Source organism: Hyaena hyaena, unplaced genomic scaffold, assembly GCF_003009895.1.
Source record: "Hyaena hyaena isolate Hyena2069 unplaced genomic scaffold, ASM300989v1 scaffold_557, whole genome shotgun sequence".
Lineage (NCBI taxonomy): Eukaryota > Metazoa > Chordata > Mammalia > Carnivora > Hyaenidae > Hyaena > Hyaena hyaena.
In genome coordinates, this window is record NW_024081190.1 from 1,111,369 (window position 1) to 1,133,525 (window position 22,157).

The 22,157-nt window shown below is 38.5% G+C and overlaps 1 protein-coding gene across 10 annotated transcripts in view; it reads left to right on the forward strand.

Moving 5' to 3' along the window:
• Positions 1–22,157, forward strand: part of TCF4 (transcription factor 4) — a 350,980-nt gene that overhangs the window by 305,488 nt on the left and 23,335 nt on the right. For 6 of the 10 annotated variants that reach the window (XM_039256089.1, XM_039256092.1, XM_039256094.1 and 3 more), the window contains 5 exons: positions 3,597–3,729; positions 11,766–11,833; positions 12,972–13,050; positions 15,628–15,704; positions 18,415–18,618. In XM_039256089.1, the coding sequence (XP_039112020.1) occupies positions 3,597–3,729; positions 11,766–11,833; positions 12,972–13,050; positions 15,628–15,704; positions 18,415–18,618 (561 nt within the window). The remainder of the gene's footprint in view (positions 1–3,596; positions 3,730–11,765; positions 11,834–12,971; positions 13,051–15,627; positions 15,705–18,414; positions 18,619–22,157) is intronic. The other 4 variants (XM_039256090.1, XM_039256093.1, XM_039256099.1 and 1 more) reach the window with 1 other exon arrangement.

Genomic DNA, 22,157 nt, shown 5'->3' on the forward strand with positions numbered 1-22,157 from the left:
ACATGATTATTTAGCAGATCATAGAGATTAAGGGTTTGTTTTCTTAAAATGATAAATGAATTAGGTCTCTGGTAATGTATCCTAATGAATTCTCTCACTGGTAAGGAAACTGTTGGATTGTTATATCTAGTAATCATTGTAATTTCAGTATTCAACCATTTCAAAATCTCTCATTGAAATGCCTTTCAGCAATCTGACACTGATTTAAGAAAAATGTGAGTATGCAGTAGGCACATAGTGTCTTTTCACTTGAAAATAATGGTAATTCCTCACGATTTTTGCCCATAGCTTTTGGCCAGTCTCATACAGAACAAAGGCATAGCGTGGGAAAAAGAAGAGGTTTTAGGGCGTCATTGGGCCAAACTAGCATTGTCTGTAAAGGTATAACATTTTTAGAAGTGTTACTGCCTTCATTACTTTATACCATGTTGTGAAAGGATGTGTAGAGCCTAAAACCCACACATTTCAGTAGTAACTGTCAAGTCACCAAGTTTGATCCTTCAAACCTTTACGGTTTCAGCCTCTACAACACAATCCCACAGCTAATCACTACCGTGTCACAGAAGTACATACAGAATCACTCAGAAGAATGGAGTTTGTGGTTAAGCTTTGGAATGGGTTATTGCAGAAGATTTAAGTTTGGAATGACTTGGCAGAGTTCTGTTTAGAAACGGGATCAAGTCCTCTGCCTGGCATGGTTTAGGCATGGTCTTTGCACCAGAGTGAAATAGTCCAAGGAGTCTAAAATTTTATTATAAAGGAAAAGTTCTTTTATTTTTTGTAACATAAACCCTTACCCCAGTGATTCTCAACCAGGTGTGATCTGACTCCCTCAGGGAACATTTGGAAATGTCCAAAGATGTTTGTGGATGTTACAACCGGGGAGTACAGAATACAGGGATCTGGCATATAGAAGCAAGGATGCTGGTAAACATACTACTGCATAGGAGAGCCTCCCACAACAAAGAATTATCTGGCACAAAAGATTAATGGTGGCAACATTATGAAACTTTGCCTTAGCCCAAAGCGTCATTTTATTCTTTGTATGTGCCACCAATTATTTTCTAATCTTTGAATTATCAACCCATAAGTTGCTAAAAACATCACTAATAGAAACATTTTCAGTACTTTGTCAGAAGGCTCCAAATATGCTATAATTGGGTATCATAAGTAAAAATAATTAAATAGTGGGCATGTAAAGCCATAGCTCTTTTTCAGTCTCCCCTTTCCATGCATAGCAAGCAGGGCAGACAGTGCCAATAGCTGGAGTCAGCGGGGCTGAGGGGACCTGTCATCGATGGTCTCTAAGTACATGGATTGCATTGGTTTCCCCATTAAAACCTACGGGGTGGGACTTTTTCTGTCATTCTCTAAACTCAAGATGAACCCTCTGTCTGTTAAATCTTGAATTACTGCCCATTTTACACCAGGTGAAAAGTGTTTAGAAATTTTCCCTGATGTGATAATCTTCTTCCTGTTTCACCCTGTGATTACATACTCATTTAAATATTTTTCAAAATTCTTTTCCTCTGTTTTGATTTTTGCATATCTGAGACTGATTTATAAGGTTTCTGTATTCTTCAGAAATTCAGCGTAGAATAGCGCTGTGTAGAAATGAAGACAACCCATCTCTTTCTTTGTTTCCTCTTTCTATGCTCAGTTTCTTTTTCTCTACTTTATTATAGTTTTTAGCTCTCGAGCAGAGATAGTTGTTGTAAGTTTGTGTTCTATGACTTATCCAATCTTTTGGATTAGATGTACTATGGATTGGGCCCATTCTGTTGTTATTCAGAAAAAATTTCATGGACAACTTGGGGTATTTTGTAAGCAGCAAGTAGAAATGAGCTTAACAGGTGGCCTAAGGAATTTTGGGGTCAAGCAAAGAGGTCCATGAAATTAAAAAGTTTGAGAGACTTTTTTGGGTACTTGGAAAGGTAAAGGGTATCATCTCAACTTTTTTACTGAAGTTGACCTTTCAGTTGGACTATTTTATGTAGAGATAATATGTATGTAGAGATAATATTTTCAAAGGCACCCACCACCATGTCATTGGTGGATCTAACATAGGTCATTTTCTAGACGGTTTAGTTTTCTCTCAGATGAATAGTATTTCAGTCCACTGTTTATGGAATGCCAACTGATAACTGGTTGTTCATTGAGTATATAGGATAATTATGTGTTCAGCACTCAGTCATGAGCTATGGGATGCACAGGTATAAGCTCTATTCCCTCCTCTTCAGAAGTTAACAGTATAGGTGAGAATGCACTTGAAAGAGAAAGCAATGAAAGGCAGCATATAATTAAATGCTAAATGGCACAGCACAGAATGTGAGTGCATTAGGGATTCAGAGAACGATATCGTGCAAGAGTTGGAAGTTGGAAGGAATGCTAAAGAAAGAGGTAGAACCCAAGGTGAGCCTCACAAAATTAATACAGAAATACCAAGACACCAGGGTTTTACTCCTATGAATAAATGCCTGGGCTTTAAGCACCCGTGACTTTTAACATCATATTCAATCTCTAATTTTAATAGAATCTCCACTAATGATGTATAAAGACCCATAGCTGATTAATATATTACATATAAGAAAAAATGTATTTTAGCCAAAATAGCTTTCCTTTACAAAAGGTCTGTAACACATTCAAATACCTATGAGAATGACTTTCCAAGCTACTTTTTTATCTTGAAAAAGAAAATAGCCTGATGTATTTTTGTAAATAACTGTGTCCCTGATAGTGATCTGCTCATTCCCAAGCAGATGAATCAATGGCAACAAATTTGCTGCTTTACAGGCTCTGTGATGTGCCCCAAGGAAAGCAGCTTATTTGGACATTTAGGATATAATTGAACTCAAAGCCAAACTTAAACCAAATGATTCTGTAAAGATGTTCCTTTTTCATAGTCACCTATATGGTAGATTATGAGGAGGACATGTAAAGAAAGAACTCAAATCAAATCAGTTCTCAGTTCATTCATTCCAATTTAATTCAATAGAGTCATTGATTGGTTTTATATACTGATGTTTATAAAGATATTTAATCATTGGTACTTTCTAAATTTTTCATTTACTATTTTGTTCTCACTAGAATTCAGAAAGGTGATTCAGTTTTGCAGGAAGAGGATTTGAGACTGGCTGTTTTCGCCATTTAGTGTCCAGAAGTTCAGATGAAGTGTAATGTCAACCCCATGGGTCATAGTATAGTTTTAGTCATTGTACCATGGAATCTTTCTTCCTTGATCAGGAGTTCATACAAAAAAATTAATAGTAGAAATTGTCTTTTATGTTGCTGAAATCTCAGAGATACCTTTAAGCAGTAATTCTTAGATTCAGAGAGACTGTGATCATTTCTCACTGTCCTGTATTGCCATTGTATTCCTCTACATTTGATGTGAACCCGAACAACTATGTGTCTTTGCGTTTTATTCTTTGAAAAATGAAAGCTGTCAGACATAAGCAAGATATACTCTTGGATATTTTGAAATTCTAAGAGCTATCTCCTGCAAGATGAAGAGTTCTGAAAGAAGTATTAGAAACCTAACCCACTAAGTATTTTATGGTTGAATATGGCCTCTTTTTTTCTGCTTCCTGCTACAGAGCTATCCATCACACTCCTCAGCAGACATCAATTCCAGTCTTCCTCCGATGTCCACTTTCCATCGTAGTGGCACAAACCATTACAGCACCTCTTCCTGTACGCCTCCTGCCAACGGGACAGACAGTATAATGGGTGAGTCATGGAAATGTCGATTCTGACGCCGACAGTCAATGTCGCGGCTTAATGATATGAGACCTCTTTTTTCTACTCATCATTGAATAGCAATCAGGCAATGAAAATCTGTCACGTAACTGAATGAAAATACATGAACCAAACAGAAATAGGCATTGGTGTGTCCGTAATCACTTTTTTTTGTCATAAGAACCTGAAATTTGGCTACTTTGTTCTTTGTGAGTTAGTAAATTGAACAAGGGTTTAAATAGATCCAAACCACCTTGCTTCTCACATTTCCAAACAATGAGCAAAATGAACGTTTAAGACAACCGCCAAAGACAAATGAGATGGGGGCAGGTTAGCTCTTAATAGTAGTTGACCACTTTCCAACTCCAGTCACCATGCTAAGCTCTTAACCATGACATACCACAGTCTTCCGAAGACTAGCTCCTATGAAATTCACAGGAGATTTTTAATAAATAGATGTCCTCACCTCCTGGAGAATGTGGCATCATGGAGTCCTTCAGAAGAAAAGAAGTGTTTGCTTGCTTATTGGGGAGAAGATGCCGGATGTCAGTGGGCCAGAAGGCATTTACTGCTTTCTCTCAAGCAAATTTACTAATGAGCTGAGGCCCAAGCAGAGCGCTGCTGCCAAATGAACTCAGCCATTATCCCCTGGTTTTTCATGATGTCTATTGTGATTCTCTCCCTAGACAGGTGATTCTCCACCAGTGCTGTCCCCTGGAGGGAGGAGCTAGGCAGGTGTCCAGCTGCCCCTGGAGGAAAGAGTCCCGGGCTAGGGAGGAGGCAGCCACCCTTTTACGACTGCACTTTCAACAAGTTTGCCATTCTGAGGAGTAGCCCAGCCTGGTGTTCCAGGGTCTCATAAAACTTCAGACTTCACTGGTTGCTACTACTCTGGTACTAGCTCAGACTCACACCTTGCTTGGCCTCAAGATCACTTCCAGTGGGTCACTGATGGGAAACTGTTCGTTTTAGAGAGAAGAATGTGTGGCAGAATAATCCTGCCGTTTATTCCCCGTAGCTCTTTGCAGATTTTCATTTCCTTTAGAGAGTCCATAGGACTTGGGAAAGTGGTGTGAATCACTTATCTGGGAGCGTTTTTGATGAAAGGGAAGAGATGTGCTTTGAAATGTTGCAAATATAATTTTGCCTAAATAATACACTCCCTGCTTATTCAATAATATATTTCACACTTGAGATGAACCACCTAGCAGCCCTTCGCTATCTCATCTCACTAAGAAGCAAATTGACAAGAGTTTCCATTTTTGTAACTTTTCATAACAAAGCTTCTACAAATGTGTTGCATCAGTTTGACCTTGGAGAGCTATGGACAGAGGTCACATGGGGAAGTTGGGTTAGCTATCAATGCAGTTTTGGCAGATTTGAAAAACAAGAAGAAAGAAAGAAGTGCAGAACTGAAAGAGTGAGGAAAGCATATTTCACTTCAGTGTGGTTTGACAAATGGAAAGCCCCTTTCTACAGTCATGAGGTCTAGTTATAAAGAAGGATGACCGGTCATTCATCCTCTTACACGGCAGATTTCCTGTCTGCTTGTGGTTTGAGTAATTTTCTTTTTTAGGAAGGTATAAAGGTGGAGCAAAAGCTCGAGTTGAGGAAAACATATTCAGGCATTGTCTGAAAAAAAAATTTGTTGATTGATTTACAAAACAGTCTTTCTGGGAGAGAGGTAACACAGCTTGGGAAGAAAGAGATGTTACGAGATGGAATAATCATTTTCCATGAGCTGTGGTCAGCATGGCCACAAGTCTCGGTGGGAATGAGATTTGCTTTACTTAAGATGGTTGACTCATCATTAGCCTGTGGATGAAAAGGAATGTCTGCTCTCCTCTGCTCTCCTTCTTCATCTGGTCTGGACAGCGTGGGGTGGTAGGTGATTCCTGCATTCTGATGGGCCCAACTGTATACTAAAGAGGGAGTGAACTTCGTATGTAGACCATACGGCCCTGTTTAAGTGGAAGGAGGGTCCAGGCCATAATAAAGAGCTTTAATTTTAAAGGGAAAAGTATGAGATTTCCCTGTTAAGTTATTCTTAAAAACGCAGAAAAAGGTTTTTAAGAATAACTTTATTACCTAAATTATTCTGTAATCATGGGTGTACTTGTCAAAATCTATTAGCAGAATGTGAGAAAGCTTTATAATCTTTTCAGGAAATAAGTAGACATGGTAATTCAGCTTTTTGGAGGAGCAGACCTTTATTAACTTGCATAAATGCAGTTATTACTTAAGGATTATGTTAAGGGAGAACATTCTAGAATGTTCTTTCTTAAAATAATATGTCCTCCAATTTCTTACATTAAAATACAGAGGAAAATTTAAGTATGATAATAAGCCCTAGTATTGCATGCTGTCAAATGGCTCGTGTTTCTTCACACTTTAATTTTCTTAGGCCTTGAATGGATTTTCAGAGTGTGGTAGAAGTCAGGGATGGCAGCATGTCTGTATAACAAGAAGAGAAGATTTCTCTTCTGATGTTAGTGATACTTCCCTAACAAACAGTATGCATTAATAGGATACATCTGTAGACTTTTGAAAATATTTGGCATATACTCACTCATTCTGAAATGCAGGAAATAAAGAAATATTACATTGCCTGTATCTCAAAGAACAAACAGAGCTAATTAAATAATTGGTAAATAGGGAACACATAGCCTGACACATGTTTGAGATTACACACATGATTCTGTAGAAAATGACTATAAGCAATACTAATGCCGTAAGAATGGGGTTCAAGCACTAACACATGGACATCACGTTTTTCAAGTTTTCTCGGTAAAAAAGTGCAAGGCAAAGCAATCTTTTCATAAATGGCGTTGATGTCTTAGGAAGCTGCTTTTTCAGTTTAGATCATTGCCCCAGTTCTGAGTTTTATGTTATAATGTGCCTTCCTGGAAGTCGGTGAATGTCTTGGCCTGATCCTAGAACAACAAAAGGCATGTGGCGTGAGATGTAAGCTCAGGACCGTCAGAAGGGAGCCCCCTGGAGTCACGGCCCCTATGCCCCTGGTTCTATTCTCCGCATTTCAAAGATGGAAGATGCTCACACGCTTTCAGATGGCTTGTGTTTGACTTGGTAGAGCGATCACTGTTTCTGTTTTCTTTTGCCCTTTAATGCCCAAAATCATTTTTTGAGAAGCGCTTCAGAAAGACACAGTTTACCCAGGTTATAACGACAGGATTTTTTCTTTTTTTTTTTTTTTTAAATTTTTTTTTAAATGTTTTTATTTATTTCTAGGAGAGAGAGAGAGACAGCGTGAGCAGGGGAGGGTCAGAGAGAGAGGGAGTCACAGACTGAAACAGTCTCCAGGCTCTGAGCTGGCAGTCAGCACAGAGCCCGACGCGGGGCTCGAACCCACGAACCGCAAGATCATGACCCGAGCGAAAGTCGGACGCTTAACCGACTACGCCACCCGGGCGCCCCGACAGGATTTTTTCTTAATGACACAGTCATCCATAGATTTTCGAGCGAATTGTAGTTTATTTTACTTGTGGCATATATTCCACTACTTTCCTCTGAAGCCTTGCCAGCAAGCTCTGGAGTTTACATTAGACATTTGTGAATTCGAAGCGTCTATTAAGCTCCCTAGAATTATATGAATATAATGCATGGGTCACAGCATGGACTCTTAGTAATTGAACTGGTATAGTCCCCAGGTAAAGAGAAGAGCTAAATCCAGGGTCTTCCAGAGTTACCACCATCAGAGCCTTTTAACCTTGCTCCCAAAACTCTTTGGATGAAATACTGCTGGGTGTATCTCAGAAGCAGTCCAGCCCAGTGCCTCTGCGTGTGAGCATGCACACAGAGGATGTGTAGTAAGTTATTAGATACCAGCTTATAGAGGATAGAAATCTCTAGGGACAGCAGCCTCATGTATTTTACTGTTTACGTGTTTCTTTCTTACCTGCAGGGTCCAATACCCCTTCTTGATCAAAACGTTTGAGGGCACTGCCTGTTCTAACACACTCCCCTAGACTGCTCAAGGAGAGTACTCCAGTTCCCCACTGGGAGATGCCATTTGTATACATTCCCAGGGTGTGACCCCTGGTTATTTGAGGCTACACACCCTCTCTTCCCCTCAGAGGAAATTGGGCATAAAACTAACATAATGGTTATAATAACTATTATTGTTTCATTAGTCTTTAACTGGCCTGGTTTCTAATGCATAGTACTTCCCATGTTTTTAAACCTCAAACCAAACAGTGTTGAAGGAACAGACTACTAAGATTGATTTAATGCAACATATGCTAAAGATTACCCTGGAATATCTATCTGGTTCATGAAATTAATCTGGCTTACAACTTTCACTTCTAATGACATGTTTGTATGACATGATGCATTTTAGTGTGTGGCTTTTCTCGTAGAAACATTATGTCCATTTCCCCTTGAGGACTTGGTTTCACAGTAATTTTATTATTAGAATAGTCACATAATATTCACTTTGTCTTTTGTAAGAGTCTTGAGCCTTCAAATACAGTCGGGTGATGAACAGGCACAGAGCATAAGAGTAATATGGATTTTATCCAGCAGTGACACGGCATCTTAGTTACAAAGACCGCCAACGGAGAACAATAAACTAGTTTGATTTAAGTCTTCTCGTCCATTTCCTGCACATGGTCATGGGGCCCAGTGCCTCCCCCTTGGATTCCTAGGAATCCCTCCTGCTAAAAATTAGTGCATTATAGCCCCTATTTGAGTCTTTATTCTGAAATCGCGCGTAGGAGGCGTGCTAGGAAGGCTCCTTTTCTTGCCATCTTTATAGAGATGAGCTCATGACATTGTATGCTGCTTCTGATAGTTTAAGAACACGAGGGTCATTTGGACACAATTCAGAAAAACCTAAATCTTAAACCAGTCATTATCTTTCAGACAAATACATTAGGAATTGCATTTCTTATTCCTTCTGTATCTTCACGATGTTCCCGGCCTGTGGTTATGAGTGTGCAATAAAGAGATAACACCTTTTTCCAAATTTTCAGGAGCCAGTCCCCAGCCATCCTACTATTTTGATTAGGGGGTGTTCTAATAGGAATTGCCATTTCCACAAAGCTGAGATGGAGACGGAGGATGGTCCCCCGTGAAACCAAAGATACCAGACCTTTCTTTCTGCTCCATCTTCTAGCCAGCAACAGCACCTGTGTTCAAGCCATCTGAACAGTGCTTCGGCAGGCTGACAGTCTCAAATCCGCCTACACCGCTGCAGTTCCTTTTAAAAGCTGCTCATCTTCCAGTCATATCTACCTTACCACTTTAGAGACTGATTTGGTTTTGTTTCTGGGGTTTTTTTCTTGAGCAAGAGAAATTGATTAGAGCTAAAATATCAAGAACTCAACCCAGCCTTCATCTAGTGGAGACAGTAGTTCTTATCTCTCTTCCTATTCTGTGAGCATTTTGATAATTTCTAATAATAGGAGTTGGCAAAAACTTGGGCCTAGAACAGAAATCGAGTCCCGTCACATTAAAGCCATAAAAGTGGATTTGGGGAGCGCGAGGTTTAAGTTGTTTTGCCAAACGTGTCCCATTACTACTCAGCATAAAAAATACTATGCCATTTGAGAATTTAAATTCACTCTCTGTTTATCTATGCCTTTTGACATATCAGTCACACAAATAAAAAGAGAAATCTTTAAGAGAAGGGCCCACGAAGCCTAACTTGTTCGGGGGTTCGAAAATGTGTCTTTCTCCAGCGTTTCCTGGAACGGAACAAAAGGCATTCCAAGTGAAAGGGCAAATTGGCCCCAGTAAACTGCTTTGAAATTTAAGCCCTTAGGATTGGCCCTCCAGCTGCTGCAAGGTAGAATGGCTTCATGTGAAAAAAATGGTCTGTTCTTACCAGTGACTTCCACGAGCAGCCTTTGTAGTTTTCTGAAACATTTTCATGACACTATGAACTAAGAGGTTGATTGGTTTTTATTCTAGTTCCTGAGTCCTAGTATCTCTCTCTATAAAACAGGCACTAACAGAAAGTTTAGTTAGAAAGCTGTAGTACAAAAAGTAATCCTAATGATCATCATCTTCTCTCTTCTAAAGTGTGGTTTTACACTATATGTATAACATTTATGTTCCTAAAATACTCCCATGGGTTTTCATGAAATTGTATTTTGAAAAATTTGTCCTCCTCACTTTGAAGTTGTTCGAAGGAAGAATTCTTTGTAACTGAAACAATATCTTGTCCCTTTTGATTTAGGTTTTTTTCGTTAAATAATAATAATTTTTTTCTAGTGCGGCTCTGAAATTCCATTTCACAAAGTTCTGTTTTCTAATCAAGAAGATCACAAATTAGTTTGACTAATAATTCTGATTTTTAGGTATATGTGATAATATTGCCTCTAGGAAAAATATGTATATAATTGCCTCCAAATACCATCATAATACATGCTAAAAAAATATTAGCGCTCTCTATGTTTTCAAAATCTTTGTTATTTCCTCTTTAGGATTGTCTTTTGCTTTTAAAGAACTCCTCAATGCAGAAATTTTCATTTTCACAGGAGATCTCATTTCAGTGATCTCTTATATTTAAGTATTTTCAATATCATTGGCATCTGTGAATTTCTTTCACTTAGCTCAACTGTATGTCTGACCCCCATTTCAAAGATGCACTTATACCTATAATCCTTAGTACTAATAAGCAATATACTTTTTATATTACTAATTTGTGATATAAAAAAATAGTTTTGTTTTGTCGTAAGGTGGTTGTGTTCTTTTTTTATCACCTACCAGTTTTCTTTCAGTTTTAGTAATTAACGAATGAATATGGGTGTGGGTTTTGTTAACCAAATCAAGCACACATCAAACGATTATCCAACTGACATACCCAACATATAAATGTATAAAAATAGCAAGCATAATTTAACTATGCCAGCAGAAGTCAGGAGAATGAAATTATAACCTAGAGAAGCAGAGAATTCAACCACTTGAGATCTGACCCCACTACTACATTTTACAGATCTGGAAGCAGATGACACATTTGTCAGCAAAGTGTGCTTTCTTGGGTCAAGGTTAGGGCTGGGAAATTTTTTTTTTTTCAATTATGTTGTATGCAGTGAAGTTCTGCTTGGATTAATCAGTTGACTTAAGATTTCCTTTTCTTATTTCACAGAATAGTGAACCCAGCTCCTTGGGTTTAATAGGTCTTGTTTAAATACTGTGTCTGTTTGGTAATGTTGAGGCCTTAATAAATGTAATATGCCAAACGTTGTAGCGTTGTATTAACACTGTTAAATAGAGCTGACTTTGAATTACATGCTAGAATCTACATCTTTTTAGTAACAGTACTTGGTTCAGAATCTCTTGTGTGGTTAAAAATACCAGCGTTAAAGATGACAGAGATAATTTCCTGAATATGTAGACTTATGTTGTCTCCAGAAGTTGAGACCTTTATTGATTTTTAGTAGGGTAACAGTTCAGGTTTTGTTTTTTGGTTTTTGTTTTTCTAATATAAACACAGACCTGAGTATGTGGAGAATATGTGACATTTCAAATATTAAAAACATGTTCTCACCTAGGAAGCCAGGCCTGTTACAGACTTTCTGTTTTATTTTGCTGAGAAGGGCACCTTGTTTTACCGTGTAGCAGATTTTTTAAAAAATGGAAAGCAGGCATAAATTCTTGTGAAGACAGTACAACTGACTGTATGAAACATAGAGGAAAGGCAAACTTTGAGGACTTCAGACCCCTGAGAACTGCATACTTCTTAGCAATGACTTCATGGGCTTGCCGCTCGCTTGCCACCATTCACCACTAACTACTCACAAGCAACAAGGGGGCCAAGTAATAGCAACTGAAACACTTCATCTTTAAACCAAGGTGTCAGGTTTATATTTTATCTGTAAAAAAAAAAGTAACATGAATATATTTGACATCTACCTCAGCAAACAAATTAATGCTAATTAAAGATTAATGTGTTGTAATTAGCATTAAAAATGCAATTAAATTGTGAGTAAATGGACCAGGAATAGAAAATTGTTAGACGTCTCACTGCCTGGTTTTTCATATTCTGCCTTTTGTTTTTGCAGCAAATAGAGGAAGCGGGGCAGCAGGCAGCTCCCAGACTGGAGACGCTCTGGGGAAAGCACTTGCTTCGGTGAGGAAATATTGACTTTGGACTTCACATGTACCATTGTGGAAGGGTGAACTTTAAGCAGAAGTGGACATTTGGAATTGTAGAAAATGAATGGCAAATAGCTTTGATGTCTGGAAATGCTAGCCTTCTTGCAGAACGATTATTGGGAGATTTGAGAAGAGAGTTGTGAAGCTTCCAGCAAACGGCCGACCCTTCCAGCTTGTCTCCTCACAGTAGCACTAAGCAGTCCTCAGTTATGGATTTGTGGATATTCTCAGGGCCTTTTGGTGTATAGATTTTCTGTCTTGATTTCTTATTTTTCTCTAAAATCATATGGTGCTCATTGACCAGCTAAGACAGACTTTGCAGGGACCAGTTCTAAAACCCTTTGGAAAAGGCACTAAAAAATAATAATAATAACCATAACTCCATAACTGAGGTCTGTGAGAAATTGTCACATAATTGGCACTTGGGGACTCCGCTTCTTTGCCTTGCCCATCCGCTGCCAGGAGGCCAGAACTGAACATTTCTTGCATGTTGTTAACTGGTGACCAAGTAGCACCCCATCATTTGTGAGAGAGTGTACCTGGTATTGTCGTCAAGAGCTAAGCATGGTCATTTGAAAATGTAAGCGGAGATTTGTTACTCTAATTTGGTTTTTCCTTACCATCGGGAGCATAAAATAAGTTTGATTTAGCATCGGGACCTAAGTAAAAGTTTATATTTAATCTGGGCATCCCTTTGCCTTGGCATCAAATGCCTTTCATGATGGAGAAGAAATTGAACAAAAACCGTAGAGATGATACTATATAATGTATTTGATACCAGAAGAAAGGGAAGTTTGGGGAGTTCATGAGACTCACTCATGGCCATGGAATGATGGTAGAACATGGCAGGGAAAGGACTAGAAGTACAATCTGCTGACCCTGGCTGGTTGTGTCCACGCCATCTTACATGACCTCATAATCCTAATTTTGAAAAATTAAAGTAATTATAAAATTTTTCATTTGAAAATATTGGTGCTCTAGTGGATTGTTACATGTATTTTGTAACTTGTAATTTTTAGATGAATTGCAATGAGACTGTGTCGTTGAAGGAATTGTTGACTCTTTATTCCTAATAAATGAGGGTTTGTTTTCTTTCTCCCCACTGTTTTAAGATCTATTCTCCAGATCACACTAACAACAGCTTTTCATCAAACCCTTCAACTCCTGTCGGCTCGCCTCCCTCTCTCTCAGGTACTGTACCTAAATCCAATCCCATCCTGGTACCAGTTTATGAAAATGATTTCTCTCATACTTCCTGGTCTGGCAGGCGGAAACTCACTCCCTCCAAAAGCACAAAACATAACATTTCCAAACAGACAAATGGAAAAGAGTGGGAGAGAGAGAGACTGCCATATGAAAGTATAGCCATTTACATCCAAAATTTTTCTTAAAAATTAGATGTTTTTGGAATACACATATGGAAAACTTCTTTTAACTTTTCTTAGCTCTGTAGAAGATCTTCAACAGAATAATATACTCCAATAAGACATCTCCAATGAGAAAACCCAGTTAATGCAGTCAGGAATATGAATATAAATTATACAGTCATCAAATATAGACTGTTCTAAAGGATCATTTCCTACAGAAATTTTAGACTTCCCACGTTTCCTTTTTAAAGTCCATGTCACTGTCATGTTTGAGACAACTATAATTTTGTAAATAAATTGGGAAGTAACTGTGTGGAGTAAAAGGGGATGTTTGCCTTTAAAATATAACACATTAGCATGACCTGTGACTTCAAATAATAAAATTACAAGTTGTTTAATTATGTTAGTAAAACATTGCACTTTTCAGAGGTCCATTTAAGAGGCTCATTGCCCTTCTAGTATAAATGCTTCCAGAAGGCCCTATCTGGTGCATGTCTCTGCTCTTTGGAAAGAGGACATGTGACCTCTTTAAAAAAAAAAAAAGAAGAAGAGGAAGAAAAAAACTGAAATTGCATCTATACCTGGTTGAAATCTGACCTTAGTGTAATCGATAGTGAAGTCACTTGTCTAAATGCTGCCTCCTCGCTCCCTCTGTTATTCCCTGCATACGGCACTTCACGAACCCATCAAAAACTGGGTTCCCTGGTAAAGAATGGGAGGTTTCAGACTGCCCAAAGCTTGAATTCAGAGGTGATGGCCATGGCTTAGGTGGGACCAAATGTCAGCCTTTTCCAAGTCTCCGTTGGCATGGGAGATGGGGGTGGGGGGGTCACAGAATAGAGAGGAGTAACTGGATCTTTAAGTCCACATGACCAGACAGAATTGAAACTGCAAGGAAGCAGAGGTGATATTAAGAGGATAATGGAACAGCCATGAAACATTCCCTGTGGCAGGAGACAAAAGGGAAGTTCAGAATTATTATAGACCCCTGGGTCAGTATTATACTGGTGGGCTCTGGAGCCAGTGTCCTGAGCGAGAGGAGAACAGAGACAACATCTAGCGCAGTGAGGCAAGTGATGAGGGAATCTGAGCAGGGAGAACTCCAAGTTTCCCATTTCAAAAAAAGCAGCTCTGATTTCATCGGTTTTATAGTTTGTGGGAAGGAGGGGAACCGTCCAGAGTCTTTAATAAGGCTTGAGCATGATTGACTATTTGAGTCTGATCCTCTGATGTTTCAGATGAGCAGACTTGGGCCCAAAACGGGTATGGGATTTGCTGAGGCTGCAGGAGTAGCAGAGCTCGGCGAGAATCCAGTGCCCACCAGTCTGCCAGGCCACTTCCAGGTTCACGAGGAGAAAGGAAAGCTCTGATGCACTGATCAGTCTGGAAAGCACCACAAAGGCCTGAAATCTGAGCAGTTTGCTCTGTGTGGAAGACACGGAGACAAGACCCCTTTGGGCTCCTACTAATGCACTATGAAAGACCACATATTAGGAAGAAATAACTTTATGAAGATGTAAATGTGCGGATAAATTGCTGTTTTCACACTGAAAATAGCTGGCTCCCTCCATATTCTGTCACTAAAAGTAATCGAACAAAATGTCCTCCTTTTAGTTAGCATAAAAATACACATATGTGCACACCCAGAAATGACGAGAAGAAAGGATTTTTAAAAGGCTAACCATGTCAGGGCGTGAGATTACAGTGAGATCATAGGTATTTTTTTCTTCCTTGAATTACTTCTTAGTTTCCACATGTAGTATGCATCATTTTAAATTGAAAAGTGGTTTTTATTTTGCAGGTTAGACATGGAATATTTACTGTAGCAGAAATAATAAAGTTTAGTGGATAACAAAACAATCATTTTCTTCAGAAGAAACTACCTACTTATTACTGTTGTTATATTGAGTTCTTAAATTTCTAGGTTAGTGGATCTCTGCCAACTAATCTTATTCCCTTAAAAAGTTTGGAAGGCTTATCCTTCTTAAGGGTCATTTTTAAAACCCACAGCAATGCTGTTTTACATTGTGAGAGAACTTTGGTGTCACAAACTGGCCTTGCATGAATGAAGGTGTAACAGAATCCCCTTTGCATTCTTCAAAGTGGCCTGACATGGTAGTGATCTCTTTTCTTCAGTAGGAACCATTCTCTAGCTAAAATTCAGAACCAGTTAAATGTACTGTTCTTTGAGGAAGAAGCCTGAGAGAATTCTGAGTCTATGTCAAGTTTGAAATTGAAAATGTATTCCTTGTCCCAGAATTCTTGTATGGGAAGTTTACATGTCTTTACCTTATTGTACAAATGAAAAATCAACATTGCTGTTCCTAAAAGAACTGTTTGAAATGTCTGCGAGATCGTTCTCAGATTATATAGATTTCATTGTAACCTCGTTTTATATCAGCAGGCACAGCTGTGTGGTCCAGAAATGGAGGACAGGCCTCATCATCTCCTAATTATGAAGGACCCTTACACTCTTTGGTAAGTCTCATCTGCTAATCTCTTCTCTGGCCACTTGGTATACCATGTTTCTCTAGTTGACTCCCTAGGATTCTTGTTTCACTAACAGGAACTTTAGATAGATGTTAAGCACACAAGTTTGGTTAGAGCCAGAGTTGTTAGACTATACTTGTTCCTGTTTGTAAATTGTGACCCAGATACTGTAAGCCCAAGGGCTCCAAATACCTAGGACCAGGTAAGAGATTAAAAATCCTGGAGAGAGAGTCACATCCATCCCATCTTTGGGAAAGATCCCTGTCAAAGATTAAATAACTTTTCCTGATAATGAGAGTGCTGAGTGAGTTCCCACCAAGCTGCATGGCCGGAAGACTTAAAGATTCAATAGACCTCTGCCGTACTTTCCAGAGTGGCTGGCTTGTCGGAGCTTTCCTCTCGACCTCTGAATAAGAAGTCTACCATCTGTTTCCATGTTCGCTTTGGTTCTCCTAGAAATCGAATAATGTCATTAAATGTCTGCTCTTCCATTAGGGAGTAGCTGAAAATCTCCATGACTGTAATTAATATTATAAATACTCATCCCATGGTGATTCAGTGTCTGACACTGTAGTCTTTCTCAAGTCATGGTGGATGTGACTGAAAATGTGCATGAAATAACACTGCTCTGGGTGGTATTTGGTCGCTATATGGATCAAGTGGGGAGGGGTAGCAGCAAGGAGCTCTTCAGCCCTTCAGGGATGGGCTTCCCTTTTTTCATCCATATTTTGAGATAGAACGTGGAAGAGACATCTATCTGTTGGTCTACCTTAATGTCTTGGCAGCAGGTCAGAATTTCCTTTCTTCCCTTTTGGTTTACTGTTTAAATTAAGGACAATCTGAAAATGGAAATACAAAGGTGGATATTCCCCTTGGTTGTATTCTTCCTTGCTGTAATGTGGAATCATTCAGCAATGCTTTTTGGCCAATAAAGGCAGGCCACAGGGTGGGACGACGTATGTACTGCCTGCTTATTAGCCCACATTAATTAATTAAACTGCAATCCACTTCCAGATAACTCATAGTTGTTTTAAGTATTTACCTCCATCAGTTATTCCCTGGAACCCATCTATCAAAACTAGGTTATGTGCAACTATATAACCAGGAAGACTAGCTTTATAGTTACAAACTATGGGTTTAGTCCTCTGAATTCTCAACACACACTAGGGGATTCACAAGGAAAAACTGCTCTCCCTGCCAGGAAGCTGTGAGCCAGAAAGGATGATAGACACATGTCTTACTTCTTTTCATGTTCACATTTATATGTGGAAGCACGTATTACCATTCTCATTTTTGTAAACTATGAAGTATAGAGTCAAAGAAGTTTAGTACCTTGTCGAAGATTTCATAAGAAGCGGCTAGAAGTTTAGGGGAGGTCCCTTAACACCAAAGCCCACCAAATCAGAATGCTCTGTACCATAGAGTAACTGTATTAGACACACATTCCTTCCCGTCAGTATAAAATAATTAGAAATTGTTTTTCTCATGCAGTAGAGCTTGTACATCTGTTTTCACGGCCCACTGGAAATCAGAGTACACTGTAGCATAATCTAGTACAAAGAGGCACTAGATTTGAAGTCCAAAGACTTAGCTCAACCCTTGACTATACCATTTCCCAGCATTGTGACACTGAGTAGTTAATACTAATTTCTCTGAGCCTCATTTGCACATCTGTATGGAAGGGATAATGTCTTCCCTCTTTGCCTTACACATGGAGAATGAAGATCCAATGAGATGGCATATTTTAAAATGCCCACTGGAGAGTGGTATGTAGATGTTTATTTGATATCATTATTTATACCAAAATAAGTAATACACATCTACTTGTCCTTTTTCTTCACAAAAAAGTATAGTATAGACCCTTCCTAGTTGCAGAAAATTAGGATCTTAGTGGCTGGGATGGAAAAAAAAAAAGGTTAGTTGGTTTTGAATTCTATAATTTAATTGTATAAGGTAGTGAATTTTAAACACAGCAAGGGTTTTGAAATCAATTAGAAGCACATGATAAGCTGTTAATTCACATCTTTGTGACTCTTCAGTCTTGAAATCTCGTACCACTTTGGTTGACAACATTTTTTAAACATTTTTTCTATATCCAGAAAAAGTTCCTTCTCTCCTCTCTACATACATAAGGTGGTGATAATAGACAGCGAGAAACACTGGTAAAAATGGATAGTACTCAATAATAAATTATAGTCTGTATGCATTTACCTTTCCTTGACTTGAAACTTAAGTTAGCCCTGTATCAGATGCTATAGAGGAGATGAAGGAAAGATGCATCCAAGAAGATAATTTAATTGGGAAATGGTAAATACATCATCTTTTCATTGTTAAGTTTTCGAAATCTTAACCAATGCCTGCTAGAATGTTTCTTAAATTGTATATATTTTTTTGTTCTAAAATAAATCTAAATTCTCCTTCAAGATAATGCAATAGTATAGCATAGGTACATTATAATGTCCTAGAGGATTACAAAATTTACTTCATTCATGAAAAATAACACTATGATATACCATTAATGTCTTCCACCAGTTTTCTGGGACGGTCACCATCTATTATTGTTTTAAGGAAATAAATTTTATTGGAAACCTATATTCAGGAACTCAAAGGATGATTTGTGTCATCTCAGGTTTTACTCCTATAGCCTCTGCATGCATTTCAGACAAAATCCAATTTCACATCATTTGTTAACCAACAGCAAAGCCGAATTGAAGATCGTTTAGAAAGACTGGATGATGCTATTCACGTTCTCCGGAATCATGCAGTGGGCCCATCCACAGCTATGCCTGGTGGTCACGGGGACATGCATGGAATCATTGGACCTTCTCATAATGGAGCGATGGGTGGTCTGGGCTCAGGGTATGGAACCGGTCTTCTTTCAGCCAACAGACATTCACTCATGGTAAGTGATGACATTTGTAGACTCCTTAGTTACTGTATAGAATTAGAATTTAAAGTAGAAATACTACCACTGCTGTTTTTTTCTTTTTTAAACAGCTTCATTGAGATATAATTCACTTAAATGCAATTCACCCATTTAAAATGTTCAATTCCATCTGTTTTATTTAGTATGTTCACAGGTTATGCAGCCATCACCAGTCTAATATTAGAATGTTTTACCCCCTGAAAAAAGAAAAAGAAATCCCCATTAGTTGTCACTCTCCATTCTTCCCTCTCCCTGGACCCTAGCAACCATTAATGTAGCGTCTGTCTGTATAATTTGCCTATCTTATATTTCCAGTCAGTGGAATCATACAGCACGTGATGGTCTTTTCTAACTGGCTTCTTCCAGTTAGTGTAATGTTTTCAAGGTTTATACCTATTTCAGTCTGTATCAGAGCATCATTCATTTTTATTGCCAAGCAGTATTCCATTGTATACATTATATTTATCCATTCATCAGGTGATGGATGTTTGGATCGTTTCCACTCTTGGCTATTATGAATAATGCTCCTATGAACATTCCATGTACAAGTTTTTGTGTGGACGTGTGTTTTCATGTCACTTGAGTATATACCTAAGTGAACAATTCTGGGTCATTGCTGGCATTTTAAATTCTTCATCTTAATGACGCATCTAAAGGACCCACTTTTGTACATGCTACATTGTTGGCATTTCAGGTATGAACAGGTTGAAATATTTTTTTATTCTTGAAGAATCCAAATCTTTTGATTCTGAGTATGGGAGGTAGAAATATGCGGTGTGTTCATTGGTCTAAATATATGGTGCGGGACTATATAATTTAAGAATATAGTGATTTTATTTATCACTACCCTTTTATGAATAGGTATTTATTTAAGTATATTTGTCCCTATTACAACGGAAATTTCAACTCTGCCCTTTACTTTTGGAAATGATTTGGGAGTGTGCCCTTTTTATTTAGATGATTATGAAAATTCAGAATCTTCTTAGCAAAATATTAAACGATGGCAATAAGGTGACCAAATTAATCACTAGTGATTCTGTGTAATTCTGCTTCTTATAAACTCCTGCCTGATCAACAAACCCACCTTCATGTCCTGTTTTGTACCTTGTACCCTCTTTAAAAAGTTGCTTGGATGAAGATCTGTCTTCTGTTACCACTGCAGCATCTCTTGTTTATTGACGGTTCCAAGAGGAGAACACAAAATAAGCCCAGGTTATTCTGAAGCTCTTTTTGCTCTTGCTCAATAGGATTCTTCTGTCCTCCTTTCAATTTCTCTTAATAAAAGAGTAGGATTGAGAGAACCATCCTGAGCAGTATATTATGGAAACCTGCAACCAATTTGAAACCAAAAATACTGGTTTATAAATAGAAGCAATGAACTCACTTCTAAAACGTGGAAAGATATTTTTGAATGCCAAAGCTGAATCTTTTTTCTTCTCTTTTTTTGCTTTTCCTTGACCTCTATCCTAAAAATTCATCATTGAGTAAAAATTGTTTGTCTATTCGTGGCAGTTGCTAAGAGTTTACGAAAGGAAAATCTAGATTTTAATTTAGCTTGGCCTCAGGTAATGTGTTAAATACACTTGGGATGCATATAATATGAGGTTTTAGTTTGTATAGCTCTTTTCTTTTTAAACTACAATGTTTAAACAATACTGCTTTTAATTAAGAAATCTGGCTTTATTAAAAGCCAGATCTGTGACTTATAACCATTTCTCTATATCTGCTCTCAATCAAGAGAAAAATAGTTTAATTTCTGTAGCTGTGTTCGTTTTGCATATGTTAAACGGATGCAATGTGCACCCAGGGCATTGCTTCAGAGACAGTTTTTTCCATAAATATGTAAAGTTTGCTCTTAAATACCAGATGTAGGTTAAGTGGTTCTTTAAAATAATAAACTATACTTTTTGGAACTATTTGACCTTTGAGTTGCCTCCCCCTTGAGTCTGATTCGAAGGTGGGATAGGAAAAAGGGACTAGAGTCAACTTTGGAGATGGGAAGTTGGACTGACCTGGGGGAGGGGAAAGGCAGAGAATGGAGTAGAGCAATGAGAGGAGGGAAGTAATTGGCCACTATTACACCGAAATGTTTTTGATTTGATTTTGAAAAAAAATAAGCTGTGCAGAAGCAATAAAGATGGTAGTTTTGCTGATGGGGGCCAGTTCCTGTTCACTCCTCTGAAGACAGTGATAATTCAATCAGGGATGCCCGCAGAGCCCACCAGGTAGTAGAGAAACTGCAAAGACATGTCACAGGACAACCTGCAGCCCTTTAAACCCAAAGAGGTTTTGCAATCTTTCCCCTTTCTTCTCGAAAACACCCAGCAGGTCTACAGAGTCTGAGCTCCCCAGCCTGAAACTCCTAACGTGTGTGAAAGAGATCAGATTGTCATTTCTTTCTTCGCGCAAACTGGTATGAATTCTCAAACAAAAACATAAGAACAAAGGAAATAGTTTTTGAATTTAGTCAGTCTGAAGTTAGCCTTTGACCATTTGATACATTCCACAATAAAAAGGAAGTTGAAGGGGAAGAGAAAAAACCCACCCCCCCTTTCCCCCACCCCCGAACAACAACAACAAAAAAAAATTCAAGGAGGATATTGGTAATGTTTTCCACATTTGAATTTTAATACATGAAACAGGCTATAAAACTGTGGCCAGCTGCAGTAAATAAAGTAGCAGTGGGAGGTATGCACCGGAAACTTCAGCACAGAGGACACTGGTGGGTGTTTCTTTCCAACTACACACCTTCGTTCGTTGTTCTGGAGTAGGAGCCAGTTGTAGTAACTTAAGACCCGTCCCAGGGCTAGTTCTGTTCTGAGCAAACCTCCTTTATAACTCTCCTCAATAATTCCTTCTGATTAAAGAACAGACAGCTTTGAATCCTCTTGACCTCCATCCTCTAGGCTTCCTCTCTCCCCGCCTTTCGAAAATCAAAACAAAATGGCTTGATAACTTGGAAGATGATAGAAGCATTTCTTTCTGCAGCAGCTTGAAATCGTGGTGGGGAGAACTGTGGTTCTGCCTCGGCTATTATGTTATCTCATTTAATTGCTAACATATTGTACTTAGCTTTTGATTCATAAAATGTTTTCCTTGGAGTTCTGGAGGAGGTCTTCAGTGATTTACTAAGTATTAGTATAATGAAAGGGATTTTTTTCACAGCAGCATGGCTCATAATGCTAGCGTGAATGTTGTATCCTTGCAGGCTGTCTAGATGATATTTGGCCATGCTCTTTCCTGCCCAGAAACCTTCCGTTATCTACAAAATAAAGATGAGTTTCTTAATCCAGTTTGTTAAGCCCCATTGCTGAATACCAAAAGCCTTAGCTTTAGCTATCCCAAGATGTAGCAGTTCTTCAGCAAAACCCGTCTGTGCATATTACCAGAATTTGCCGTGTACATTCTCATTAGGTAGTTCTTCTATGTCTATCGGGCTTAGCCTGCTCTACCCACTTCTCTCTGTCCGTCTCACTCCGGCCACTCTCAAAGCTCTGACTCAAATTTTGCCTCTT